The sequence below is a fragment of the Thalassophryne amazonica genome, chromosome 6 (genome assembly GCF_902500255.1).
Source record: "Thalassophryne amazonica chromosome 6, fThaAma1.1, whole genome shotgun sequence".
In the NCBI taxonomy this organism is placed as follows: Eukaryota; Metazoa; Chordata; class Actinopteri; order Batrachoidiformes; family Batrachoididae; genus Thalassophryne; species Thalassophryne amazonica.
Window position 1 is genome coordinate 94,698,078 of NC_047108.1, and position 26,339 is coordinate 94,724,416.

A 26,339-nucleotide genomic window follows, 5' to 3' on the forward strand; every position below is an offset into this window, starting at 1 on the left:
TTTCCATTTTAACCAAGCACACGTTTATTTCCATCTGCAGTACAAACTGTATAAACAATCTTAGATTAAACCAGCAAACATCTTCACATCTTTGCTGCCATTATTCCATTACATTGTCAACTCCTGAAAAGAAGGAAAAATGTGTTAGTGTCCAAAAATGTATTAAAAAAAAAACAAAAAAAAAAAACATTAACATTTCTCTTCTCAGAACAGAAACTGGCTTCAGCCAAATCAGAAGAACGAAAGTCACTGTACTAAATCATCACTGAAGAGTTAAAAATAAGACTTCTGAATCAGAAACAGTTTTATTCATACTTAAAACATTTCAGAAACACTTACCATAATAGCATTGACAATGTCATTGTTGTTATTCTTGAGGGCACGTACAGCCTTTGCTCGAGATACGTTGGCTTGTGACATGACGAGTTCAATATCCTTGACCTCAACGCCAGTCTCATCAACCTAAATTAAACATTATGCAAGACATCGCACAAGCAAAGACACAATCAGAAAAAACACACACAAAAACAAAATGCGCAAAATTTGTCATGTATGCCTCAGATTTAAAGAAACCCACTCTTACCTCTTCCTCTTCGCTCTCCTCCTGTACTGTTGGTGTCTGTGTGTTTTCTTGGATGTTTGATACAGCTTCTCCCTGTACTTTGAATTTTTCTGCAGCAGCCAGCTGGGCTTGCTGGGAAAGATCTTCAATCTAAGGCAGGGGAAAAGAGAGAGAGGTCTCAGAACATCTTTCAAGCACCACAGCAAAGATTAATTTACCTTCACTGCTTGAGGGTATCATCAAAATTTGACATCCCTAAAAACAGCTGTACTAAAGGATTGTTAACTCAGCATGAGGTTAATTCCTTATATATATATATATATATATATATATATATATATATATATATATATATATATATATATATATATATATATATAGCACAATTTCTGAAAAATGAACTGAAATGTTGCTGAAAATGTTCCAATTCGATCGCATTTCAAGCTTATAGCATCATAGTTTTGCAACTGTAAACCAATAATTAAAGTAATAAGAAATATATTTCTCATTTTCTTTGTATCAAATCGCCAACAGCAGATAGACAGTCAGCGCGTTCTGTGGCCACAGAGCTGTGAACGGGAGCAGCTGGAAACATCTCTGCTCCACTCTGAGCTGAAAGAAAAAAAAAAAAAGAACCCCACCATGAACGTCTCCAGAGGTCGTTCTGTGTCTGTGTTTGAAGATACATTCAGAAATTTAGTTTATTTTACAGTTGAAAGGCTTTGCGTTTCCAAAAAGTTCAGAGTTTCAAAACAGCAGATGCATGAGAGAGAGCGAGAGAACAAGGGGCACAGCGTCAGTGAAAATAAAGAGAAACTGATTCAGAATGTTTTTCATTTAAAACAGCAGGTTTGACAATTAGGTGTTATATTGTTTAAAAGAAAAAGTAATGCAATCCCACTCAAATCATTGAAGGAAAAAAAAACAAAACAAAACAAAAAAAACTTGTCAGGATGACAGAAAAACTGCCTGCTTCACTGGCGTAAAAACTATTGTGTGTCATTTTTGAAGAAGATTACAAATGCTATGTCCATTAAATATTGTGTTTTTAGCATTTTCAATCTTAATTTATTATCTTAGACTTTGACAGAAACATGCAAAAAAATAACTTTGATCTTACAATTATTACAACATAAATATATTTTTTTGTTTATTATCCTTGCGTTCAATGGATTAAAAACCACCCAAAATTAATAAAAATATGGTGTGCCAAAAATATTTTAGTGCGCGCTATCACATAATTTATTCGGCACTAAAATGGTCCTAGCTAGAACCCTGATCACAGCCATATAATAAAACTGGATATCACACCCAAACCCCCTTCCTAACAATACCATGATTTTTTTTTTTAAGTTAATGGGCCCAACTAATGCCATAAGATCACTTTGTATCATTTTAACTCCACCTTGAAATTTAAAGGGAAAATACGAAACAAAATTAAAATGCCAAACGTCGAAGCAGTTTCGCATCATCTAAAACTCTTCCCCAACCCAATGAACTTTGAAACTTCCAACATAGTCACATGACAAGTCTCAAATGGATGAATTAACAATGCATGTCAATGTTGAATGTTACACACCTTAGCTTCACCGAAGACGATGTATGTGTCTGATGCTGGGCTTTTGTAGACGTCTGGTTTAGTAATGACAAACAAGATGTTCTTAGACTTGCGAATGGTGACTCTGGTGACACCTGTTACCTGCCGGAGTCCAAGCTTTGACATCGCCTGTGTGAAATAAAGTCAACTGTCAAATGTGGTGACTGCTGAGCATTGTGCACAAAGGACCATATGTTGTCATTAATTAAACAATATAAAATAAGACTTACCTTTCGTGCCTTCTTTTCACTGCGGCTCTGTTTCGCTTTGCTTACAGGTTCCTCATCTATTTCAGCAGCGGCTGCAAGCTACAACAGGCAGGACACGCAACATTTTTCAACTAAAAGTGACAAAGTGTTAAGCTAAAATGATAGTGTCTCTTCTCAGAACACAAATGCTGGCTTCAGTTGACTCAGAAGAACGAAAGTCAATGTGCAAATCATCAAAGAAGAGTCAAAGACCAAGACCTCTTGTGGTACTAAAGTCCATACTGGACTCAATTTTCACCTGCGCTTGCTGTGTCTGTGTTTGTGCAGAGTCTTGTTCCTCCAGCTCTGGGACTGACTCATCACTGTCCGACTCTGTGCCCGATCCTACAGAAACCACAAATGTTAACAATAATTACATCATTCCACCATTTAAGTGTACCTTTAATTATTTTAAACAAAACTGCTTCAATCCCCTGGAATGACAGTAGTTTAGTGAATTACAAGAGAAACGACAACAAGAAGAAACCTTCAGAACGTCCATGACGTAGCAGCTCAACTTGGCCCATGAGGTCTTGAACAGTCATAAGCTCTTGAATTACACTACTGCCATGTTAAAGGAGAAAAATGACACTAAATGACCAAGTACAGAGATGAGAATTGAGGAAAGAGATAAAGTTTTGCTGGAAGTAAGGTTTTAAACCATTTTTTTTGTCTGTTTAATTATTATTACACAGTGACAATCAACAGAATCAAATTTTGTTCCTAAAGGAGAGTTCTACCTAAAACCTCAATCAGAACTGAAACCTGTCATGTCAAGGATCTTGCCAACAAAGATTCATACATCGCTGATAGCAGGATTTTTTTCAAGTTCAAAATAAAAGCATTTTACCATCAATATCAGACTGATGCCAGAGTGTTGCATCAGTCTGATATTGAAATTTTATCCCCGAGAGGCAATTCAACTATTACACACAAACACACGTATGATTGATACAATACTGCAAGAGGATGTGCTTCCTTGAGCTTTTACATGTCTGAACTTTATAATTACATAAAAAAGGCTTATTTATATTAAAATTTCTAAAATTGTGCCCTTCAAACTCACAGTGAAAACTAACCTCTACAACATTACATCCAATATATAAAGCTGATCATGGGAGTGTGCTCGCTATACGCAGCCACACAATAATTAAGCTATCGACACCAAACTTGCTATGGCGACTGGGTGCACCAAGGAGATGCTCACTGCACACCGGGACCAACTAGGTGATTAAGTACCTTGCCCAATGGCACTTATTGATTTTCCAGTCTGGCTGGGTTTTGAACAGAGCATCCTCTGGTCTGAAGCCTGAACGCTTAACCACTAGATCATCACCTCCCATCATTAAGCTATGTAACTGGCAAAACCAAAGGTCCATCACAACCACACACGCCAGTGATGCGCAGGTCAACCTATAACCTGTGGGGCTAGCGGCCAGTGCCCTTGTTTCCAGAGCAAAAGGTTCCCAATTCAAAGCCACCCCTGCCCATTTTCCATGCAATGTGGAGTTGCATCAGGAAGGGCATCCGGCATAAAACTTGTGCCAAATTAACATGTAAATCCACATCTGATCTACTGTGGCGACCCAGAGTGAAAAAAGGGAGAAGCTGAAGGGACTTACTATGTTTCAGTTGGGCAGGACGTATCAATACGCAGCAAATAGGCAACAGGCCACACCCTGTCTTCATGAATATTAGTAGCTGGGGCACAACACAATATAGGTTCAAACTGGTGGTTGAACAGCTGCTTGTTTGACCGCCAATCACCAACACCTTTTCTGCTTATAATCGGCAACCCCACTCTGTCTAAAAAATAAAAATTAATTTAATAAAATGTACTACTCCTACTACAAATAAATAAAATGTAATCTGTGTGGTCTGTGCGTGCACATGCCCAAAGTGTGTGATGCATTCAGTGTCAATCGTAAAATTCTTTCTCTCCTTTTCTCTCCCCCCACACAATGCAATAAGCACGAGTAAACCAGATCAAAAAGTAATATGTGAAAATTCAGCCTGGCATTTTTCTTATGACAGACAATAATTTACTTCACTGAAAGACATTGCATTTTGCACAGAGGATGCACTCTGCATTGTTTCCCCGCAGGCCAGGTGGGCGTTAATAAACCTAATCCTGTACACCACTAACACATATATACTAGAAAGATGTGAGTGGCCCCTGGGAAGAGGAAGAAAGAAAAACAACTGAAAATTTTGTTCATAACCTTCTAGGACTGCAGTACATAGCTGCAAGGTCTGGGGGATATCAATCAGAAATTTTTGAAATATGTGCAATTTGTGCTTTTACAGTGCATCTGGAAAGTATTCACAGTATCTCAATTTAAATATCTTGGAGCTATTCTGGACTCAAACGTCTCCTTCAAAAAACATTTAAAAAGTCAAAAATACAGTAAAATTTAATTTACTAAATTTTAAACATATACATCCCTCTCTAACAACTAATGCAGCCAAAACGTATCTCTTTTGCATGGCTTTCTCACATATTGACTACTGTTTCACTAACTGGACATTTACAGCCCATTAAAATCCATAGAGCAGCTGTATAATAGAGCAGTTAAGATATATGATAGACAATCTAATTCTTATCACTGTAAGGTTCTGGAAAAGCATACGTTTCTAGACTTCGAAAATCTGAAGGTATTCAAATATGCCTGCTTCATACATAAATGTTTACATGGACCAGCACCAACTCCTGTTAAAGAATTCATCCACATAAAAAGATTCACAGGGTATGGTACAAGATCTGACACAAGAGGTGAATGTGAGATTACTCATAGAAGGAACACCTTTGGTCAGAACGTATTATCCGTAAAAGGTGGGCAAGCTTGGAACAACCTCCCAGTCACAATCAGGGAGAGCACCATTTTCAGAACCTTCAAAGGACAGTTGAAAGCTTGGTTACTGGCAAATCAGACATGCAACCATCTGTAGCCTAACTGTGGAGGAACCACTCAAGTTTTTTTCTTTTTTTTTCCCAGTTATATGTACACAATGCTCTTGTGTACTTTATGTTATTAATAAATGGCTTAGTAGTCTTTACACAATAAACTTGTGTAGGACACCCTGTGCAATATTTACACTTGTGCATGTGCAAATGAGTGTATTGGGCAACGTGCAGTACAACGCAGTACTGTAACACGCAATTCAACCAGACACTGAAGCACTTTGCACATAGCACTTGTCACTTTAATGCAGTACTTTTGCACCTCAATCACCCATCATCATAAAACTCTTTTGGTTCCTCCACCTGTCGGCTGCTTATTAACGATCAATTGTTGCCACTTTGAATTTGTAAATATTTGTATGTATATTCGGTTTTAATTGTTTTCTGTCATGATTGATTTGTTTTGGTATGTTGTGTGTTCTTAGTCTGTTTCTATGTTACTGGGACTACGGATGGAAATTAGCATCCTGCTACAATCCGGCATATTTACATGTAACCATGTTCATTAATATGCATTGTCCTATTTCAAACAAACGTGACTTACTTCATCTTTTTCATATATTTTTTATATTACAGCCTTATTCCAAAAATCCCCCCCCCCCCACACTACGAAATCACATGTACATAAGTATTCACAACCTTTGTGCAACACTTTGTTGATGCATCTTTGGCAGTAATTACAGGCCAAGACACATTCAGTGACTTAGAAATGTTCATGTAGCCATCTCCTGACTTGTCCAAAGAAAACCTGGCTGTAAAAGTCATGATTAAATCGTTTATAAGGTATGTGTACGTACGCACACCGATGTTTTGGCTTTTATATTTTTATTATGTTGTAGAGATTAGTTTGCACTGTGTGTTTAAAGGGTATGATTTTTATGTCATTACAAAAATGTGGAAAAGCTCAAGGATACAGAAATGTTATGGCAGCACCAACTATGACCAAAATAATCAATTTAAATCACATAACTGCTATGAAACTGCATACCAAATAGACCCCAGACAACCTTTTCCTATGATGAGAATATTAAACCAAATACTTTAAGTGACAAGTTTACAGAATGTACTAAACGGAATAAAACAGATGGGACAAAACAGCAAAGAGGAAATACCCTTGTCATTCTTGATCACAGGATCCACCATAGCTGGGGTGTCAGATTTGGGTGAAGAGAAGGGTTCAGATGGAGCTGTACAGATTACCTCAAGCCCAGGTTTAACAGGTGCAGGTTTTGCAACTGCCTCAGCAAACGTCAGTTTACGGGGAACTGGGGCAGGAACATCAGGTTCAACAGGAGAGGGGGCGAAGGGAGCAGATGACTGCTGAGCCACTGAATTAACAACAGGAATCACCTTTTGCTCTCCAATTTCTGTAGGTGCAGCTATAACCCCAACAGGCAACTTAGCGTCAGTTACTGGTTCAGTAGGAGCACATGACTTCTGTTCTGCAGCCGATGTGACCACGTTAAAAGGTGCTCTGACGTCTGCTTCTGGCTTGACAATTTTAGTAGGAATCTGTTTAAGTTCTGTACCTTGTTTGGCCTGTGCTGCCGGCATGGTGGCCTCGGAGGGGGCCATTTTGCCATTTTCTGCTGGCATGGTGGCTTCAGCTGTGGTCGCTTTAACCTTTACTCCCTCAGCAGGTGCAGCCGGCTTGGCAGCCTTGGTGGGTGCTGCTCTGGCCTTGGCGGCCTCGACTGGCGCGTCGGTGGAGGGCGCTTTGACCTTGGCTGCCGGCTCGGCGGCAGCCGCCTTGGCAGCCGGCTCGGCGGCAGCCGCCTTGGCAGCCGGCTCGGCGGCAGCCGCCTTGGCAACCTCGGCGGCAGCCGCCTTGGCAACCTCGGCGGCAGCTGCCTTGGCAACCTCGGCGGCAGCCGCCTTGGCACCCTCGGCGGCAGCCGCCTTGGCAACCTCGGCGGCAGCCGCCTTGGCAACCTCGGCGGCAGCCGCCTTGGCACCCTCGGCGGCAGCCGCCTTGGCAACCTCGGCGGCAGCCGCCTTGGCAACCTCGGCGGCAGCCGCCTTGGCCTGTGCTGGCGGCTTGGCAACCTCGGCGGGAGCCGCCTTGGCCTGTGCTGGCGGCTTGGCAACCTCGGCGGGAGCCGCCTTGGCCTGTGCTGGCGGCTTGGCAACCTCGGCGGGAGCCGCCTTGGCCTGTGCTGGCGGCTTGGCAACCTCGGCGGGAGCCGCCTTGGCCTGTGCTGGCGGCTTGGCAACCTCGGCGGGAGCCGCCTTGGCCTGTGCTGGCGGCTTGGCAACCTCGGCGGCAGCCGCCTTGGCCTGTGCTTGCGGCTTGGCAACCTCGGCGGGAGCCGCCTTGGCCTGTGCTGCCGCCTTGGCGGTCTCGGCGGGAGCGGCCTTGGCGGTCTCGGCAGGAGCGGCCTTGGCCTGTGCTGCCGCCTTGGCAACTTTGGCGGGAGCCGCCTTGGCCTGTGCTGGCGGCTTGGCAACTTCGGCGGGAGCCGCCTTGGCCTGTGCTTGCGGCTTGGCAACCTCGGCGGGAGCCGCTTTAGCCTGTGCTGCCGCCTTGGCGGTCTCGGCGGGAGCGGCCTTGGCCTGTGCTGCCGCCTTGGCAACTTCGGCGGGAGCGGCCTTGGCCTGTGCTGCCGCCTTGGCAACTTCGGCGGGAGCGGCCTTGGCCTGTGCTGCCGCCTTGGCAACTTCGGCGGGCGCGGCCTTGGCCTGTGCTGCCGCCTTGGCAACTTCGGCGGGAGCGGCCTTGGCCTGTGCTGCCGCCTTGGCAACTTCGGCGGGAGCGGCCTTGGCCTGTGCTGCCGCCTTGGCAACTTCGGCGGGAGCGGCCTTGGCCTGTGCTGCCGCCTTGGCAACTTCGGCGGGAGCGGCCTTGGCCTGTGCTGCCGCCTTGGCAACTTCGGCGGGAGCCGCCTTGGCCTGTGCTGCCGCCTTGGCAACTTCGGCGGGAGCCGCCTTGGCCTGTGCTGCCGCCTTGGCAACTTCGGCGGGAGCGGCCTTGGCCTGTGCTGCCGCCTTGGCAACTTCGGCGGGAGCCGCCTTGGCCTGTGCTGCCGCCTTGGCAACTTCGGCGGGAGCCGCCTTGGCCTGTGCTGCCGCCTTGGCAACTTCGGCGGGAGCCGCCTTGGCCTGTGCTGCCGCCTTGGCAACTTCGGCGGGAGCCGCCTTGGCCTGTGCTGCCGCCTTGGCAACTTCGGCGGGAGCCGCCTTGTCCTGTGCTGGCGGCTTGGCAACTTCGGCGGGAGCCGCCTTGTCCTGTGCTGGCGGCTTGGCAACTTCGGCGGGAGCCGCCTTGTCCTGTGCTGGCGGCTTGGCAACTTCGGCGGGAGCCGCCTTGTCCTGTGCTGGCGGCTTGGCAACCTCAGCGGGAGCCATTTTGTCCTGTGCTGCCGGCTTGGCAACCTCAGCGGGAGCAGCTTTGGCCTGTGTTGCCTGAACACCCTTTATGGGAGCAACTTGAGCCTCAGACACCGGCTTTGTGGCATCTGAGAGAACAGTTTTTAGCTGGACTGTTTGCTTAGCAGCATCTGCAGGAGCAAGATTTGCCTGTGCTGCTGATGTATCAGAAGGATCTTGTTTGCTTTCAGCTGCTGGTTGAGCAGCATTAATGTTTATCTGGTTGGCTTCAGTAGCTGGATGAGATACTGGTTTGGGAACATCAGCAGGTCCCAACATGGGCTCAGTAGGATTCTTTGTCATCTCAACAAATGCATGCTGTTTAGTCTTAACATAATCAACCTCAGGATTGATTTCAATGGATGATTTTGGAGTTGTAGCTTGTTTTTCTTGTTTCTCAGCAGAAGGTAAGAACACTGGCATTTTGATCGGTTTTTGGGGTGGGATAAGTGGAGGTAGATCATCATCAAAAAGTGCAGTGTCAGGAACAACTTTTGATGGGGATGCCTTCAATTCAGTTGATTTTGGAGGGCTACAAGGAAGAGTGCTTGTAAATGAAACTGGAGCTGCTACAGCAGGTTTTGAAGTAACTTTAAAAGCAGCTGGGGCTGCAACTGCAACAGGCTGCTTTTTTGGCTCAACAGAGGCAGATTTCATTCCAACAGTCGACTCTAGGTTTGGCCTAACTGGGATTTCAACGGCAGTTGAGGGTACACACTCCATAGGGGGAGATACAAATGCCTCTCCTTTCTTAGCCTTTCCTTGTTTGCCAGCCTTCACAATCTTTGGGGTGGAGTGATCACCCTGATTAGCAGTAAATGAGCTGCCAGGTGAACATGCTAAGGGAGATCGCATGGGGGACAAAGGGGTAGAGGAAGAAGCAGATTTAGGAGATGTGGGAGAGGAGGAAGAGGCAGACACAGAAGAGCATTTTCTTCTGCCAGGAACAGCCTTTGGGGTAGAGGAACCCCGAATATTCTTGGCATCTTTGCCTTTAGGCTTAGCAGCGCCAGAAGATGCTTGTGGTTTCTGGGAAGCTGAGGCAGACAGTGTAGCTGAATGGACACAAAGATACTCTTTAAAAAATTGGAATGACCAAGTGTTACACGTGCAGGTCTAATGTAACAAACCAAGATGCAAACACCTTCAGGGTTAGATCAAGAGGACACCTCCCATCATATGTTTTAATAGACAACAAAACTCAAAATGCACATCACAGCACACTTCTACAAGGGAAAACAACATCCTATATTGAGTACAGATGTACAAGGAAAACTAATGGCTGTAAACAAATAAATGAAAGTTAACAATGGATTTTCATTGCAGTTCTATACCTTATGTAATGACAAAATAAGGCAGATTTCAGGATACTGCAGATTAGAGTACTCAATCTAGCAGCTCGGCCAAGTCTGTGGTTCACTATACGTCTTGCTGTACAGCAGATAAGTCAGTATTTACAGAGCAATCCTTCAAATGGTTATGCAAACACCAAATTTGGCACAAATACTCCTTAGACATTACTCTTTTGAAAAGCAGAGTGTCCACTTGAATTTTCCATAGGCGGCCAGGTAGGGGTCAATTTGTGCCAAATTTGGTGCTTGCATCACCATTTCAAAGGTTTTTGTCAGTTATCCGCTGCACTATTAAGGGCACACACCAAGCCAACAGTTGGCCAAGTCAACTCAGTGTGTCCCATAGGGTTGGCACATACGCACATTCCGACAGCAGCTTTTTCGCTGACTCGACATGTGGAATCGGCACTGATACCAGTCAGTGAGAGAGCACACTTTGACTGGCTGTTCCGCTTTAGTGAATCAATGCATATGAAGAGAAACTGAAGCGACGAAAACAAGCCAGTGACAACAAAGAAGAAAATACGAGTCTGACAGTTTTTTGGGTCATTATACATTAATCTAAAGATTGTATCAAATTACACTGATTGCCGTAACATACAAAGACTTTGCGCCTTGGGCTTCAAATGAAATTCTGTACTCAGAGCTGCATGAGGAGGACACAACAATACTGGGAAGTGCAAATTCAACAAGCTGACAAAATGTGAGACTTGACATAATGAAACACTTTGTAAGTAGGTGTCTATCATGTTCCAATAAAGAAAACCAAAAATGACCACTATAGGTTTTATTTTATGTTGCTCATGAGGCAGCTGAAGCTTGTTCTGTCCTGCTTGATAATGATGCATTTACACATAATGACGTTAAGTCATGAGTGCCATGAAGTATACATTCTTGGCCGCTGATCACAAATGTGATGATTCGGGGCAGAGAAGCCAGGAGTCCTCAGGAACTGGTGCAACCTGTTACCATGCGTTACGATTAATGTTATGTATCGCTGGTGAATTATCAAGAATCATTACACATGGTCAATAATAATGTCCCGTGCTGTTGCGTCATGTTGTGAATCAGGTGAATTGTCTCCAGACACCCCCCCATATTCATGCTACCGTCAGATGCTAAACAGTTCACGTCGCTCCAGATTGCTCAACATCAGACTCTGTGCCGTGGAGTTGTGCAGAAAGGAGAGGAGGAGACAGAGACAGAGTGCCTTGATTAAGGTGCACTTAAACCCCTTTCACACCGGGCCCACTTTGAGTTGTGTCGTCATAACGCCGCCACGTGGAAGCAACCCAGTGCTGAGACTATGTAGCTCAACGCCACAACAGTGCGAGGGAGACAAAGGACGAAGCGAATCGGAGTCCAAAAATTAAACATGTTTAATTTTTTTTCCTGCGTCGAGCACAGGACGCAGAAATGAAGTGGTTTCAGTGCAAGTCAGAGCAATGCGACGGCACTCAATGTGGCTGGAAGCCACGTCCTCACAATACAATGTTACCAAACGCCAATTTATGATTCCTGCTGTGTTCCATTGTTCCCGCGGTATAAATCATGCAGGATTGTTTTTATACTGTGTACACAATGCAGTAAAACTACACGCATAAAAGAGCACAGAAAAAAAAAAAAAAAAAAAAAAAAAAAAAAATGCTGATTGCAAAGTCCATAAAAGTCCTGCTCACAGACTGATTGCCAGAGACAGGACATGTCCACATCCAGTAAAAAGTCCGGACATCTCCAGTTCACTCACGGACGATTCGTTCGCGCGCACATACGAACAATTAAAAGAAGAAGAAGAAAAAAAAAAAAACTGGCTGACTGCTGCAGTTCCTCGCTCTCCCCAGCTCGCATCATTGTGTCAAATAAAAGACAAAAAAGGACATAAGTCCTGCTCACAGACTGATTGCCAGAGACAGGATATGTCCACATCAAGTACAACTCCAGACATCTCCACACGGACGGTCCGTTCCCACACGCAGCTCACAGTCAAAGGAAAAAAGATAAACTATAACAGAACTCAGTGCGCAGACCTGCAGCTCAGCACAAGAACAAATATAAACTAGAAGAGAAATCAGAGTGCACAGTCTGGCTGCAGCCTAACTGTGCACTCTGATTTCTCTGTACAAAGGACCTGCAGGCAGACTCTGCGTTCTCACCTCCTCTCTCCCCTCTGCTGCGTGCACCTGACGCAGACATTACTGCGTCATCATGACGCCACAGGAAGCAACTCAAAGCAGCCCCGGTATGAAAGGGGCTTTACACGAGTATGCATTTGCTTCACGCAATAGCACAAATGTCATCGTGACGATCCCACCCGCTGTGTTCACAGCTGGACGTCGCTCTTTGTTCTACTGGCTGCCATGTGCTCTGCGCTGGAGGCTGCATATATAAAACAATTATTTCATGGGGGGTTAATAATTTTTTTCTGAAGATTGGCTGTTGAAAACGGCTCTAATCACTTCCTGAATCACAGAGGAGGCTGCAGCCGGAGCCGTTCGCGCATGCGAGCCCAACAAGCTGCAGAACGCATTTTGAGCCATCTAAAAAGGTTATTATTTGTCTTGTTTACATTTTCATGGCTTGATAACAGTTGTGTGTTCTTTCCTTCTTGTCTGCAGCTGTTAAAGTATGTTTATAATAGATTTAACTTCTTGTCATAATCCTTCAGACGAGCTGTGCTCTGATGCGACTCGCCAACGTTAACACTTGCTCTGTTCACTTCTTGTTTACTCCACTTGACAAGCTGCAGGTCGTGTAGGAGATTAGATCGCACCACATAACATGACATTTGTGCGTGAAAGATTTTTTGGAACATTTCAAAATTCTCTGTGCGCAATAGCACGCATCGGCACCACTCTTGCGTCCTGTCTGCACCAGTTAGAGATGAGTTTACTCTCCAGCACGACACATAAAGAAAAGGCATGCTTGAGTAAGTGCAACTTTAGAGAGAGTGGGAACATGACGAGTTGAAAAAAAAAAAATCGGTCACATGACTCATGGTGCCATCTTGGGTTCAAAGTAGTGTTTGCTGTTAATGTCTGCATGCAAATCCAGCTATTTTATTTAGCTGAAAATGACAGGTTGCTGTGCATTTGGATGCACAAATAGACACAGCAAGGGCTTCAAGTTGTACAGATTCCCTTCAGATCCGAAGAGAAGAAAAATGTGGGAAAATAAAGTCAGCCGTGTGGGATGGAAGCCGTCTTCATTGTCAAAGCTTTGAGATGTAAATTTATTGTTCAGTCCCATGTACAGTAAAACTCACCCAAACAGTCAACATATAAACCTGATATTCACAGTCACCAGACCAAAAAAAAAAAAAAAAAAAAAAAAAAAGTCCCAAAGTTTTTGTATTGTTTTCCATGTAATAAACACGGTATATAACGGTTTTTGTACGACAGATTTTTCGCTCACATCTGATAAAATATCTCGTCCGACCCCAATGTATTTCCATTAAACCCCTCGCATGTGGGACCTGGGACATTTACATTATTAAAAGTCCGACTGTTTATTTTTTTTCACACTGTGCTCAGACTCTGAGCCATAGCCTGCAGTGCACCTGTTAAATCCTCAGACCCAGAAAAAGGCTGTGATTTCACAATTTGCTGCTTTCAATCCTTTGTCTCTCATCACTTTTAGTTTTTACAGTGTGCATGCAGGTAACATTTTGATAATGGATCAAATACATTTGGCAGAAAAAAAATTTCAGAGGAAATTTTGACCCAGTCATTAATGAGGCACACATCGGGATGCACGATTCTGCGTAGATGTTCGGCGCCTCCTGATTTAACTAATCCATTATATACATATGGCTCACATCGGATAAATGTCCCGTCCAATCACAATGTATTTCCATTAAAAACCCAGAGCAGTCTGGACGTGCAGAGGTACAAATTAAAGTTCAGCTCTGACACTCGCTGATTTGAGGAAAGTGGGAGAGGAGTCATTTCTGTGATTAAAAGTCCAACTGTTTAGTTTTTTCAAACTGTGTTCAGACTGGGACCGGCAGCCTGACGTGCAGCTGTTAAATCAGACACAAATGGCTGTGATTCAACACTTTTCTGCTTTTAATCCTTCATCTCCCATCATATTATATAGCGCACGCTGATAAATGGATCAGAAAAGTCTGCACATTTACAGCATGAAGTCAGTAAAAGAGGAAAATGTACAGTTTATCTTTAATTTGGAGGTGATGATTGTAGAAAGAAAAGCTTGAGGGTGAAATTAGTCCATAATAAAGCATAATCCAGAGATGGAGAACTTTAAAACTGCCACGCACGTCATTGTATGACACGGAAATATAGAGCAGCAGCAACATAAATCAGGCTTTAAATTAATTAAATAAAATCATACATTTATATAAATTTGTTAGCTTAACTGTTTTTACATTTATTTTGATAATATCTGTACCTGGATGTGTTGCTGTATGTGGTTAAATTATTTAAAAAAAAAATGTTGAAAACACTAAAGGTCCATTCATTAGTTCAGCGCAGATGAACCCAAAATAGCGTCATGTTCTGAGTTGACGCCACTCTCCAATCAAGGCACTCTAGACAGAGAGAGCTAGATGTCTGGCTACACGCGGCTCTCCTCTGGCTCAGACTCACTCTCCTGAACATCAGGCACAACAGTAAGTGGAACACCTGCAGGAGCGCGCTGAGGAGCATTGGACGGAGACTTTTAGCCGACTTGGCGTCACTGTCTTTCTGCAGTAATGAAACTGAATGTGGTGTAGCAGGGTTTAATTGTGCGCATGTGAGAGAAGTGATTCGTAGTGGCGCACAGTGAAATGTGACACCGCGTTTCAATTTGTGTCAACACTTGACAGTTTTCGTGACAAGTCTTAATGATGCGTGACAGTTTGGGCTCTAAGAACCATCACGGGAACCACTAGGAACACCGTCACGCTGCATTAAGGATCACCACTAATCAACGCGCATCAACACGCTCAGCTGTAAACTCCACGACATGAGGGGAAATGAGGGTGGTGCGTGACATTCAAAAACATGCTCCACGAATATCACGCACCTACATGCTCTGTTAAGAAACCTATTCAGATACGCTAAGTCATGTTAAGAATCTCAGGAATGTGCCCCGAATTATGGAAAAATTACATTTGTAACACGTCCTGCCTATGTGTAAATGCAGCATAATAGCATTAAAAAGCTAGCAAGCCAATGTTCAAAATATGATGCGAGACAATTTTCACCCCATGTATCTGTCTGATGTTTGGTAGTGAGATTGGCTTTACAATGGGATGCTGGTATAGGCTATAACACTGTAAAAGTAAGTCCCTTCGGCTGCTCCCTTGTTTGCACTCGGGGTTGCCACAGCAAATCCAAGGTGGATCTGCATGTTGAATTGGCACAGGTTTTACTCCGGATGCCTTTCCTGACGCAAGTCCACATTACATGGAGAAATGTGGCAGGGGTGGGATTTGAACCCGGAACCTTCTGCACTGAAACCAAGTGCATTAACCACTTGGCCACCGCCCCTGCCTATAGGCTATAACACTGTGGTGCCCGAAATTTTGTGTGCCCGAGCTATTACATATCTGAATGTTGCAGCGAGATTAAAGAGAGAGAGGGTTGTTCAGTCGGCTACAACAGCGTTTTTTGTTTTTGTTTGCCATGAAGGTCAATTATTTACAAGTTACATTTGCATTAAAACTTTCCGCTGTGCCTAAAAAATATCTAAGTAAATATGTAAATGCTAAAGAGGGAACTTCATAACAAAGTTAAAGAGGTTTATGGCATTCATTGTGCAAATACCACACATCATGATGCACAGTGGTAAATTCAGTTGTTAATGTACAACACCAAACAATAGTGAGTATGCGTAAATAATGAAAGGGGGTCTTGGATTACCCCTTTCAAACCAAGGACCATCACCACTAAAAATTAACAATTTTTCTTGCATGGAGTTTGTCAATGGATTTTGGGTAATTTGGGGAAGTCAAATTTTAATATGGTGTTAGTTTTTACCAGTCACATCATGTTTTGGAGATATGAAAACAAATTTATCGTATAAAGCATTGAACCAAAAGCTGCTATGTCACACACCTCTTCGGCACCATAAACGAAATTACGGCTCTTGTTCATATTTTGTGAACCTGGTTTAAAAACTATGCTTTTGTGCATGATTAGTGGTGGCAAACTCGTGAGTGCATGAGCAGCTTTTGCATAATTCATCAATACGGATTGTAAAAAATAAAACTGATGCGATGGAGGAAATCTGAGCAAAGGTTCAGATTCAGCACCCCAAAATTACCCTAAATCCATAATTTTGGTTATCAGTTCTAAGGCTGCAACCGATCCGGTATCGGGATCGGCTTCCGATACAGACGTAATTCACGTATCAGAAAATACCGATCCAACCCGCGACATTTTCCAATACTGGAGAAGAGCCACTGTGAATCCTCTCAACTGCTGCTGTTTGTTCTCTGCTTGTTTACTGCCGAGTGGGAGGAGGAGGGGGGAGGTTTTCTGAAGCCGGGCTGTTTGAGAGAGCTCTCTTCCGTAATGTTCTAGCTGCGGGTAGTGCCAAATTTCTGCTCGGCTCTCGGGTTCAAACTGTCTGTTCGTCAAGCATGGATTTTCCCAAAAATTAACTCAATTGTTGTTGAAAATGTGTGCTAAAAATTTGCCACTTAACTGTCCCCAACCCGGCTCAGCATGCAGCCGAGGAAGACAGCGAACAGAGATTCTGTCCGCTGAAAGGGGAAAAAAAAAGAAAAGCCTCCATTAAAATCCTGCGCGTAAATGTTGGTGATGATACGCTTATTTTACAGTTCAAAGTTTTCATGTTTCCAAAAAAGTTTGAAGTTTGCGCAGCATGAAAACAGTGAGAAAGAATAAGACAGACAGGCAGAGAGAGAGAGAGAATTCGAGCGAGAGACAGACAGCCAGAGAGAGACAGCCAGAGAGAAACTGAGGATTTCATTTTTACTCTGTTAACACTTGCTTTGACTATGTAAACATATCTCCCATATCAATAAAGCTCCACTGAAATTGAAAATTGAGGAGAGACAGACAGAGAGTGCTGTCTTTTCTCTTTAAGTCTATAAAACTCTGGATGGCATTACCCTGACCTCTAGTAATACTGTGAGAAATCTTGGAGTCATTTTTGATCAGGATATGTCATTCAAAGCGCATATTAAACAAATATGTAGGACTGCTTTTTTGCATTTACGCAATATCTCTAAAATTAGAAAGGTCTTGTCCCAGAGTGATGCTGAAAAACTAATCCATGCATTTATTTCCTCTAGGCTGGACTATTGTAATTCATTATTATCAGGTTGTCCTAAAAGTTCCCTGAAAAGCCTTCAGTTAATTCAAAATGCTGCAGCTAGAGTACTAACGGGGACTAGAAGGAGAGAGCATATCTCACCCATATTGGCCTCTCTTCACTGGCTTCCTGTTAATTCTAGAATAGAATTTAAAATTCTTCTTCTTACTTATAAGGTTTTGAATAATCAGGTCCCATCTTATCTTAGGGACCTCATAGTACCATATCACCCCAATAGAGCGCTTCGCTCTCAGACTGCAGGCTTACTTGTAGTTCCTAGGGTTTGTAAGAGTAGAATGGGAGACAGAGCCTTCAGCTTTCAGGCTCCTCTCCTGTGGAACCAGCTCCCAATTCGGATCAGGGAGACAGACACCCTCTCTACTTTTAAGATTAGGCTTAAAACTTTCCTTTTTGCTAAAGCTTATAGTTAGGGTTGGATCAGGTGACCCTGAACCATCCCTTAGTTATGCTGCTATAGACGTAGACTGCTGGGGGGTTCCCATGATGCACTGTTTCTTTCTCTTTTTGCTCTGTATGCACCACTCTGCATTTAATCATTAGTGATCGATCTCTGCTCCCCTCCACAGCATGTCTTTTTCCTGGTTCTCTCCCTCAGCCCCAACCAGTCCCAGCAGAAGACTGCCCCTCCCTGAGCCTGGTTCTGCTGGAGGTTTCTTCCTGTTAAAAGGGAGTTTTTCCTTCCCACTGTAGCCAAGTGCTTGCTCACAGGGGGTCGTTTTGACCGTTGGGGTTTTACATAATTATTGTATGGCCTTGCCTTACAATATAAAGTGCCTTGGGGCAACTGTTTGTTGTGATTTGGCGCTATATAAATAAAATTGATTGATTGATTGCTAAAAATAAGGCCACAAAAGTTCGCTAAAAATAAGGCCACAAAAGTCCACAAAAAATGAAAGTACTTAATTCTTTCACCAAAACATCAAATTTTGGCTTTCATCTTAAATGCACCTTCTGTCAAATTGTAGCTGAAGTTTCAAGTCTCCTTTTTAAGAAAATCCTCATATAAAAATCAACAATAATGAAAATAATAATATTAAAGCAAACAGAGCTCTGGTACGGGATCGGAAAAGTATCGGTAGGTATCAGCAGATATCCAAATTCAGGTATTGGGATCGAATCGGAAGTGAAAAATTGTGGATCGGTGCATCCCTAATCAGTTCTCAAAGTCCATGCAAGAAAGAAGCCTTTTCACTGAATCAAATCTACTAAATTTGATTCCCACTGGCTAGTATGGTCTCAAGTTAGTGGAACCCACTGCTACAGTTTTGTGATGTTCATCACTGCATGCACAATTGAAGTTTGAATATACGAACCAGTTTCCACTTGAGGTTGCTGCATCTCCTGTTCGGTAACAGGGACAGTTTCTGTGGCTTCACCAGGCATAGTTGCTGATAACAGAAAAGAAACAACTGCAATTTAAAACAATATTTTGTTGTTGCAAACTAATTTAGTTTGTCAATAATGTTGGCGCATTCTTAAAACAAAAAGATACAGTGCATCCGGAAAGTATGCATAGTGCCCTCACTTTTTCCCCACATATCCTAGGTGGACTCCAATTAAGCTGTAGAAACATCTCAATGATGATCAGTGGAAAGTGGATGCACCTGAGCTCAATTTTGAGCTTCATGGCAAAGGCTGTGAATACTTGTAAATGTGGTTTCTGTTTTGTTGATATATATATATGAAGAGTTCAGATGCAAAACCCAGTAAGTCCTTTTTCTTTTCAAATGGAGAAAAATGCAGTTGAAAATAGAGATTTAAAGAAAACCCTATGCACAAATGCACAGACTCATCAATAACATGAGAACAGCTTGTTCAAATTCTTTCATATTTTGCACACTGAAGGTTCCCTTGGCAACCAAGTACATGTCGGCGTCAACTACAAATTTATGGTTTTGGAGTTACTGGGTTTTGCATCTGAACTCACTCACTCACTCTCACTCAATTTGCAAAAGTCTGACAAAACAAAAACAATACTTTTCACACCGTCATTATGGGGTATTGTGCGTAGTATTTTCTTTTATTCTCTATGTTTTTTTTTTCATTTATAATATACTCAAACAAAGATAAAACACAGAACAAACAACAAAGGACATCACACTTCAATCATTTCCATACCACATAAAGTAGTTATGTAGATGTGTTAAAATTAGGGATAGGTATTGATAAGATTTTATCGATCGATGCCATTATCGATTCTGCTTATCGATCCGATTCCTTATCAATTCCCTTATCGATACCTCATGATTTTTGTACTAAAAGTAGGCTTTACAGGTTTTCTATGTATCCTACTGTATCCTTGATCTCCAGACATAAATAAAAATAAACAAAACGGTGTTTCGCTTTGAAGTTATTAATTCCGACTGGACTCTATCGTTCCAACTTGACTCGGCAGAGAGCCGGGCAGTGTTTGGAGCTGTGTGAACAGAACGGAGGATGATTCTCGTTTCTTTCTCACAACAAGACAGGAGTCCCAGTTAGTGACTTTAATCCACACAAAAGTGACTCACGATTGACATTCAGGGATGAAAGTGGTGAAAAACAAAGAAAGCTGAAACCCAAAATTACCCCCCAACACCACCTGCACAAAAATGTTTGAATTCTAGAAGCTCTGAAATGCAATCTGGGACTATTCGAGACAATAAACTGCAGTGAGAGCAGCATCCACTTTGGTGAGAAAAAACCCCATCTTTCCTTATTCAAATTCATTCCAGTAGTATTCTGCTCTTACTAGGATGCAGCAGTTTTCTAGCTTGGCAGATAGTTCTGGAGGAAATCACTGAAGAAATGAACACACTGAAAATACGGTTTGACAGAAACAAATTGTCATTAAACTTAAATAAAACAGGGATGAAATGGAGGTGTAAGAGTCACTAGGTGTTCACAGGAAACACTTCTGTATGTATGTATGTATTTATTTATGTATGTTCATTGTTGGTTTTATATTTTCTGTTGTGTTTCTATTCAGGTTCTTTTTGTCTCTCTCTAAAATTGTATATAACAAGTACATATTGTATATAATAATCATTAGATTATTAATATATATAAAAAATTTAAAAAATATTACAATTTGAAAACAAATGCACCCGAATGTGATGACAGCTGCAACTGCTTAATGCTAACTTTTAATACTGAAAATGCCATAGACATGCTAACGCGCTAGCATCGCTCCCGTTTTTAAGTTATAAAATACATCTATCAACTATTTCAGAAGACCATAACAGGTCGGTTTAACATAAAGAAGGTAAATAATACTCAGACGTATGCTCTTTAGGGTTTTAGTGGGGGAAAATTAAGCGAAAGAAAGAATAGACGAAGCAATAGATCGAAGCACTGCTTCAATCTGCGAACCACTGCTTCGATTGGTTCAAGGTTCAAAGCAAAGCCGCGCTGCAGAAAAGTTGTATGTAAAAAATGTAGAGAAAATGATCATTTTCCTGACAAACACCCTCCAAAACAACGGCCACTCTGAAGGACCGATAACAGAATCGTTAAGCAAAAAGCTTATTGATGTCGGTGGATCGAATAATTTAACGATACCGGAAAGGAACCGGTTCTCGATACCCATCCCTAGTTAAAATAATCAATACATTTTTGCCATGTAAAGTAAAATGTTTCTGCTTCATCCTTCAACAAGTACTTTATTGTTTCCTAATCATAGGTATCTCATAATGTCCTTTATCAGAGCCGAGCGGGATGCTTTTTTGCTTCCAGTGCAACAGAACCAGTCTCCACACCATCAGGGTGACAAAACTAATATTATCCTGAGTTTTTTTTTTGTTTGTGCGCGTGTACAATTTTGAGGGAAAAAAAACAAAAAAAACAAACAAAAAGAATTTCATTGATTTTGGAAGAAGGCTGTACCATAACGAAATGTGGAAAAAGTGAAGCACTGTGAATACTAGGGCTGAAACGATTAATCGAGTAATTCGAATAATTTGATTACAAAAAATGTTTGAGGCAAATTCTTTGCCTCGAAGCTTCGTTTAAAGCTGTAGTACATATGCCAGGCCTCTAGGTGGCACTGTAACGCTCCCACCAAAAAAAGAGAAGAAGACCGTAGAGCATGCCCATAACTAATGTAAGCGCTAATCAATGTAGCAGGCGATGCTACAAGTTTACAAAACCACATGCTGAGTAAAATAAAGCCTTTTAAGAGAAAGGGTCTGTGCTGATCGTCTGAAATGGACTTATGCATTTAAATTGAAGCAGTGTGTTTACATATATATTTTTTTAAAACGTGGTTTGCTCCACTGGCTGCTCTCCACCTCCGCAGATGAAGCGAAAGGAAGCCCAATTTAAATTAATCATGTTTACCTATTAAAACAAAATGCCTATATTCAGATTTGATAAGACTTTTTATCAACAGGCTGTAGAGTTAATTTATCAGTGCAGCTGTTATGGAAATGTTGCACTCCACAGCTGTTTTCTCAAAGGCTTTGTTATTCGCCAAGTATCCACAGAAAACACAGAATGTGACTTTGGTTTGAGCTGCTCTGTACGGCATGTAGAAATATACACTAAACACTGAATAAATCACAGCAATAAAAAGTGCAAATGAAATGTGCAATAAGAAAAAAAAAAAAGAAAAAAAAGAATGCCCTGTCCGCAGACTGAAGATTTCAGAGCGCCTGGGCTTATGGTTTGGCAAAGCTCCAAAACTCTTAATAATGTGAAAAAAAAAAATTACCTAAACAGAAAGAGAGGGAACATCCTAAACTTAAAAATCTGCATGATGGCACAGCGACACTGTGCCACTGCTTAGGGAGAGCCGTGCCACTAGTGATAGTTTAATTTACCCCCTCCACACACACACACTATTTCATTGAAGAAAACCCAACTCCCTCCTGTAAAAGAGCAATTGTTCTTTTGTCACTGCACATGCGTTTGACTTGATGCAGTATCAGTCCTGGGGATATTCATTTTCTATACCAGTTTATTCCAATTTAGGGTCACGGAGAAGCTGCAGCCTATCCCAGCACTCATTGGGGCGACAGGAGAAGTACACCATGGACAGAACTGTCGCAGGGCCACATATAGACAGACAAACACAATCGCACACATTAAATCATACTACAGTTTCACTCTGTATCAATATTAAGTCAGGGTTCTCAACAGCGCAGTTGATCATAGGGGGCCCCTATGCTGTGATTTGGATCCACGATGCTGTGATTTAACCATCATAGGGTCACTTTTCTGTTTGTCTTTTTTTAATGACACGTCACACGATATTTAACGTCTCAGTTAACAACACAAAGTGGCCCTCAAAATGCAGCAACTCGTGTTTCAAAGGCTATAAATTTGTAAATTTTCACAGGGGGATCTACAAATATTCCCTGATTTGCATAACTTCCGCTTTTGTCAAAAGCTCACATACACGCAAAGCCTCCTGCAGATGCTGTTAAAACATAAATATTGTTTCTGATTGAATGATTAATAGAGGTGCTTCATTGAACATGTAAAAATTGTATGTAAGACAACAGGATCTTAATAATTCATTAAACTGCAAATTATAGAGAACACAAGGCTAAGTAAGTCCCTTCGGCTGCTCCCTTGTTTGCACTCGGGGTCGCCACAGCAAATCCAAGGTGGATCTGCATCTTGAATTGGCACAGGTTTTATGCCGGATGCCCTTCCTGACGCAACTCCACATTACATGGAGAAAAGTGGCAGGGGTGGGATTTGAACCCAGAACCTTCTGAACTGAAACCAAGCGCATTAACCACTTGGCCACCACCCCTGACATAGAGAACACAAGGCTCATACAGGTATTTTAGCATTGCGTATATTTTACGGAGTGGTTATACGCCCAACCGTTGGTTCAATAAAGTAAATACGCGGGCATATATGCCCAACCACAACCAACCAATGAGCGCAATTGTAAGTTCACTTCCGGTCTCAACGTGGGGGGAAAAAGGGTGAATATTTTCTTGCCGGCTGCGGGAGGGATCACAGCCCATGGAGGGGCTGTGATCTAAAGCTGTTCTGTTTGGGAACTGTGTCAAACTAGCACCATCTTACAGGCAACAAGCAGCATTTTGTTCATAAAAACGGTTTTGTCGTCATTAACAGGCTTCTGTTCAAAAAGCTTATGAAGTTTGTTGTGTTTTTCACAGTAATTAAAGACGGCGCTGTTAAATTTGTCAAACATATGCCACTTTTCACGCCACAATAGAGCTTTAAAAAAAGTGGTGTAAAAAAACAATTTAGATGCACAAAACGTGTCAAAAGACAATATTTATCTGCCCAAAGGTTGGGCAAATAAGCTAAGACATATTTATCTGCCCAACAGTTGTGCATGTAATGTTCAATGTATGACTTATCTGCCCAACGGTTGGGCGAATAGCCTTTGCCTACATTTTATGCTGTAATGAACAGGTAGCTCACCACCAATCACATCTATGAAGAGATAATTCTGAAAATAATTTTGACAATTATGACAACTATTTTAGCTGTAACCGCATTAAACGAGTTGTCTTCAATTCACTTTATCAAATACCCATACTGCATCCCACAACTGGAAGAAAAAAAAAAACAAAACAAACAAAACTGGCAGTGAGATTATGACGGGAACAAGTAGCCTATTCACGTCTCTTTTGTCAAGTCTAATACAACGGACGGCAAACAGCTAGACATTTTTTTAGGTGATCGCTCAACATTTATAGCACTTTCAGATGCAGCTGTCGTAACTTTTTGGGGGAGCAGTTGTCGAACAGGTGACAGTCCATGCTTTAGCCTGTTAGCACACCTAGCTTAGCAAAGTGTTTCCCTCCCTCCACTGGGGGAAAGCAAGCACAAATGAAATGGACAGGCATCAAGCTTCAGCGGTTCCAAACGGGTAGTTTGTTGCCACACAAATTGATTCACTGCGGTGCTGACAACCCGTTTCCAACTGCCAGTGAACAAGTAGACCGTCAGTCTCCCCCCATTTTGAGCTGCGAAGTGTCGCAACAACGGCTCACCTACTACAGACCACAGGGACGTAATAATGGTATTAACATGGAGACCGCATTTTACTTGGGCGCACGAATGTATAATAACAGACTGAACAATATGAAACACAACAGGATGACATCAGATTATACACTGAGACACTTACCGACTCGGGATGTTGTATCCAAGATGGCTGTGAGAGAGAAAGCCTGACCCCGGTTTCGTGACAATATCCGGTGAGGAGCTTTCCTTTTCCGGGTTATTTACAGGCGCTTTTTTTTTTTTTTTTTTTTTTTTTTGACATTATTTATGCAAACAAGACAATGTAGCTTGTGATATTTAGGACATAATTTATCAGTGGATATACAAACAAACTAAATATTGAAAAAGTGAAACCATGAACAACATTCGCATAAACAAAACAAATTCCGCAGACAATGAACAGTTTACCAACTTTAATGTTTAAAGTTGCATCTCCACGAGCCAAATGTAATAATAGGGCTAGTCAGTATTTGCAACTTTTAATGTGAATTTTCTCCTAATTAGCATTCAATTAAGTAAAACGTGATAATCAGTCATGCTAAGGAAACCAAACAACACACTTCGCTATTAGTGCAGCAGATAACAGAATATTTATAGAGGAATCCTTCAAATGGTGATACAAGCACCAACTGTGGCAAAAGTACACCTTAGATATTACTCTTTTGACAAAAACAATGGGCCACTTGAATTTTCAATAGGTGGCCAGGTAGGGGTCAATTGAAGAATTACACAGGGGTCAAAATTAAAAATGCGCAAATCATTTTGAAAACTACACCACATTATTTGTCTGATCGTAAAGATTCCAAAAAGATATAGTTTGGATTATCTATGACTGAATGATCAGGAGTTATGGGGTAAATGGTGGCAAAGGTCAGTTTCAGTTTGTACAAGGGTCAAAAGTTAAAGTTCCTTCAATTTTGGTAAAAACTGATGCAAATTATTGGTTAAGCTAATAGGATTAATAAATGGAATAGTTTTGATTGTTGTGTTGAATGTTTGGTCTCCAAAGTAAAGGTCAAACAACGTCAACGTCCATTGGATTCTATGACGTGACATATGTTACCCCGTAACATGATAACTAAGCAATTGAAGTTCAGTTTCAGTTTGTACAGGGGTCAAAAGTTAGAGTTGCTCCAATTTTGTTCAAAGGTGATGCAAATTATTGGTTGAGTTAATAGGGTTTCAAAAAGGAATAGTTTGCACCATGTGTCATGCTTAGTTATCACGTTACGGGGTAACATATGTCACGTCATAGAATTCAATGGTTATCAACATTATTTGACCTTTACTTTAGACACCAAGCATTCAACACAGTCAAAACTATTCCATTTATTAATCCAAGTAGCCCAATCAACAATCTGCCCCATTTTTTACTAAAATTGGAGCAACTTTAACTTTTGACCCCTGTACAAACTGAAACTGACCTTTGTCACCATTCTTAAGGTTCTTACCCCATAACTCCATAACATTCAGTCATAGATAGTCCAAACTATACCTTTTTGGAATGTTTATGGTCAGACAAATAATGTGGTATAGTTTTCAATATGATTGGAGCATTTTTATATTATAACCCCTGTGTAATTCTTCACTTGACCCCTACGTGGCCGCCTATTGAAAATTCAATGGGTCCATCGGTTTTTTTCAAAAGAGTAATGTCTAAGGAGAATTTGTGCTTGATTTGGTGCTTGTATCACCATGTGAAGTATTGTTTCAGTTATTTTCTGCACTATATGTTTAAAAAGAAACCTATTCTGGATCAGGGCTGATATAACAGCTTATTCTACCCCCTGGATACCCCCGGGAAGTTGTCCTAGGATTTCTTACCACCCACTCTAGATATCCCCCCCAATCGTTTTGGCAAGATATGTTAGTCAGTATGTATGTTTGTTTGTTTGTAATCACTGAATTTTTCACCTTTAACTCACTGTGCAGCACACAGTTTACATTGCAGACACTTGCTACTTCACATATA

The 26,339-nt window shown here is 41.9% G+C and overlaps 1 protein-coding gene and 2 non-coding genes across 7 annotated transcripts; all 3 read right to left on the minus strand.

The window, feature by feature from the left end:
- Positions 1–24,568, minus strand: naca (nascent polypeptide associated complex subunit alpha). 5 transcript variants are annotated; one of them, XM_034172832.1, is made up of 10 exons: positions 24,492–24,568; positions 18,706–18,780; positions 8,940–9,790; positions 6,482–8,825; positions 2,667–2,752; positions 2,390–2,467; positions 2,142–2,288; positions 584–712; positions 340–462; positions 1–123 (listed from the first exon to the last, which is right to left on the minus strand). In XM_034172832.1, the coding sequence occupies exons 2-10, from the start codon at positions 18,773–18,775 to the stop codon at positions 109–111; spliced, it is 3,843 nt and encodes a 1,280-aa protein (XP_034028723.1). In that variant the 5' UTR covers positions 18,776–18,780; positions 24,492–24,568; the 3' UTR covers positions 1–108. The 5 variants fall into 5 exon arrangements, with proteins under 5 accessions (XP_034028723.1, XP_034028722.1, XP_034028720.1 ...); XM_034172831.1 differs by having other exon boundaries at positions 6,482–7,625; positions 7,668–9,790; XM_034172829.1 differs by having other exon boundaries at positions 6,482–9,790.
- On the minus strand, positions 200–272 carry LOC117513155. The gene has a single exon (XR_004561474.1). It is a non-coding gene; the product is annotated as a small nucleolar RNA SNORD59 (small nucleolar RNA).
- Positions 2,538–2,611, minus strand: LOC117513154. The gene has a single exon (XR_004561473.1). It is a non-coding gene; the product is annotated as a small nucleolar RNA SNORD59 (small nucleolar RNA).
- Positions 24,569–26,339: the final 1,771 nt, after the last annotated feature.

What these genes read in the sequence shown, in the direction of transcription:
- naca (XM_034172829.1), bottom strand. Translation starts at nt 18,775, where the DNA reads ATGCCTGGTGAAGCCACAGAAACTGTCCCTGTTACCGAACAGGAGATG. An exon ending in GTGAAAAGAAGGCACGAAAG is followed by an intron (nt 2,289 to 2,389) that starts GTAAGTCTTATT and finishes TATTTCACACAG; the next exon opens with GCGATGTCAAAGCTTGGACT. An exon ending in TCGTCTTCGGTGAAGCTAAG is followed by an intron (nt 713 to 2,141) that starts GTGTGTAACATT and finishes CCCCTGCCTTAG; the next exon opens with ATTGAAGATCTTTCCCAGCA.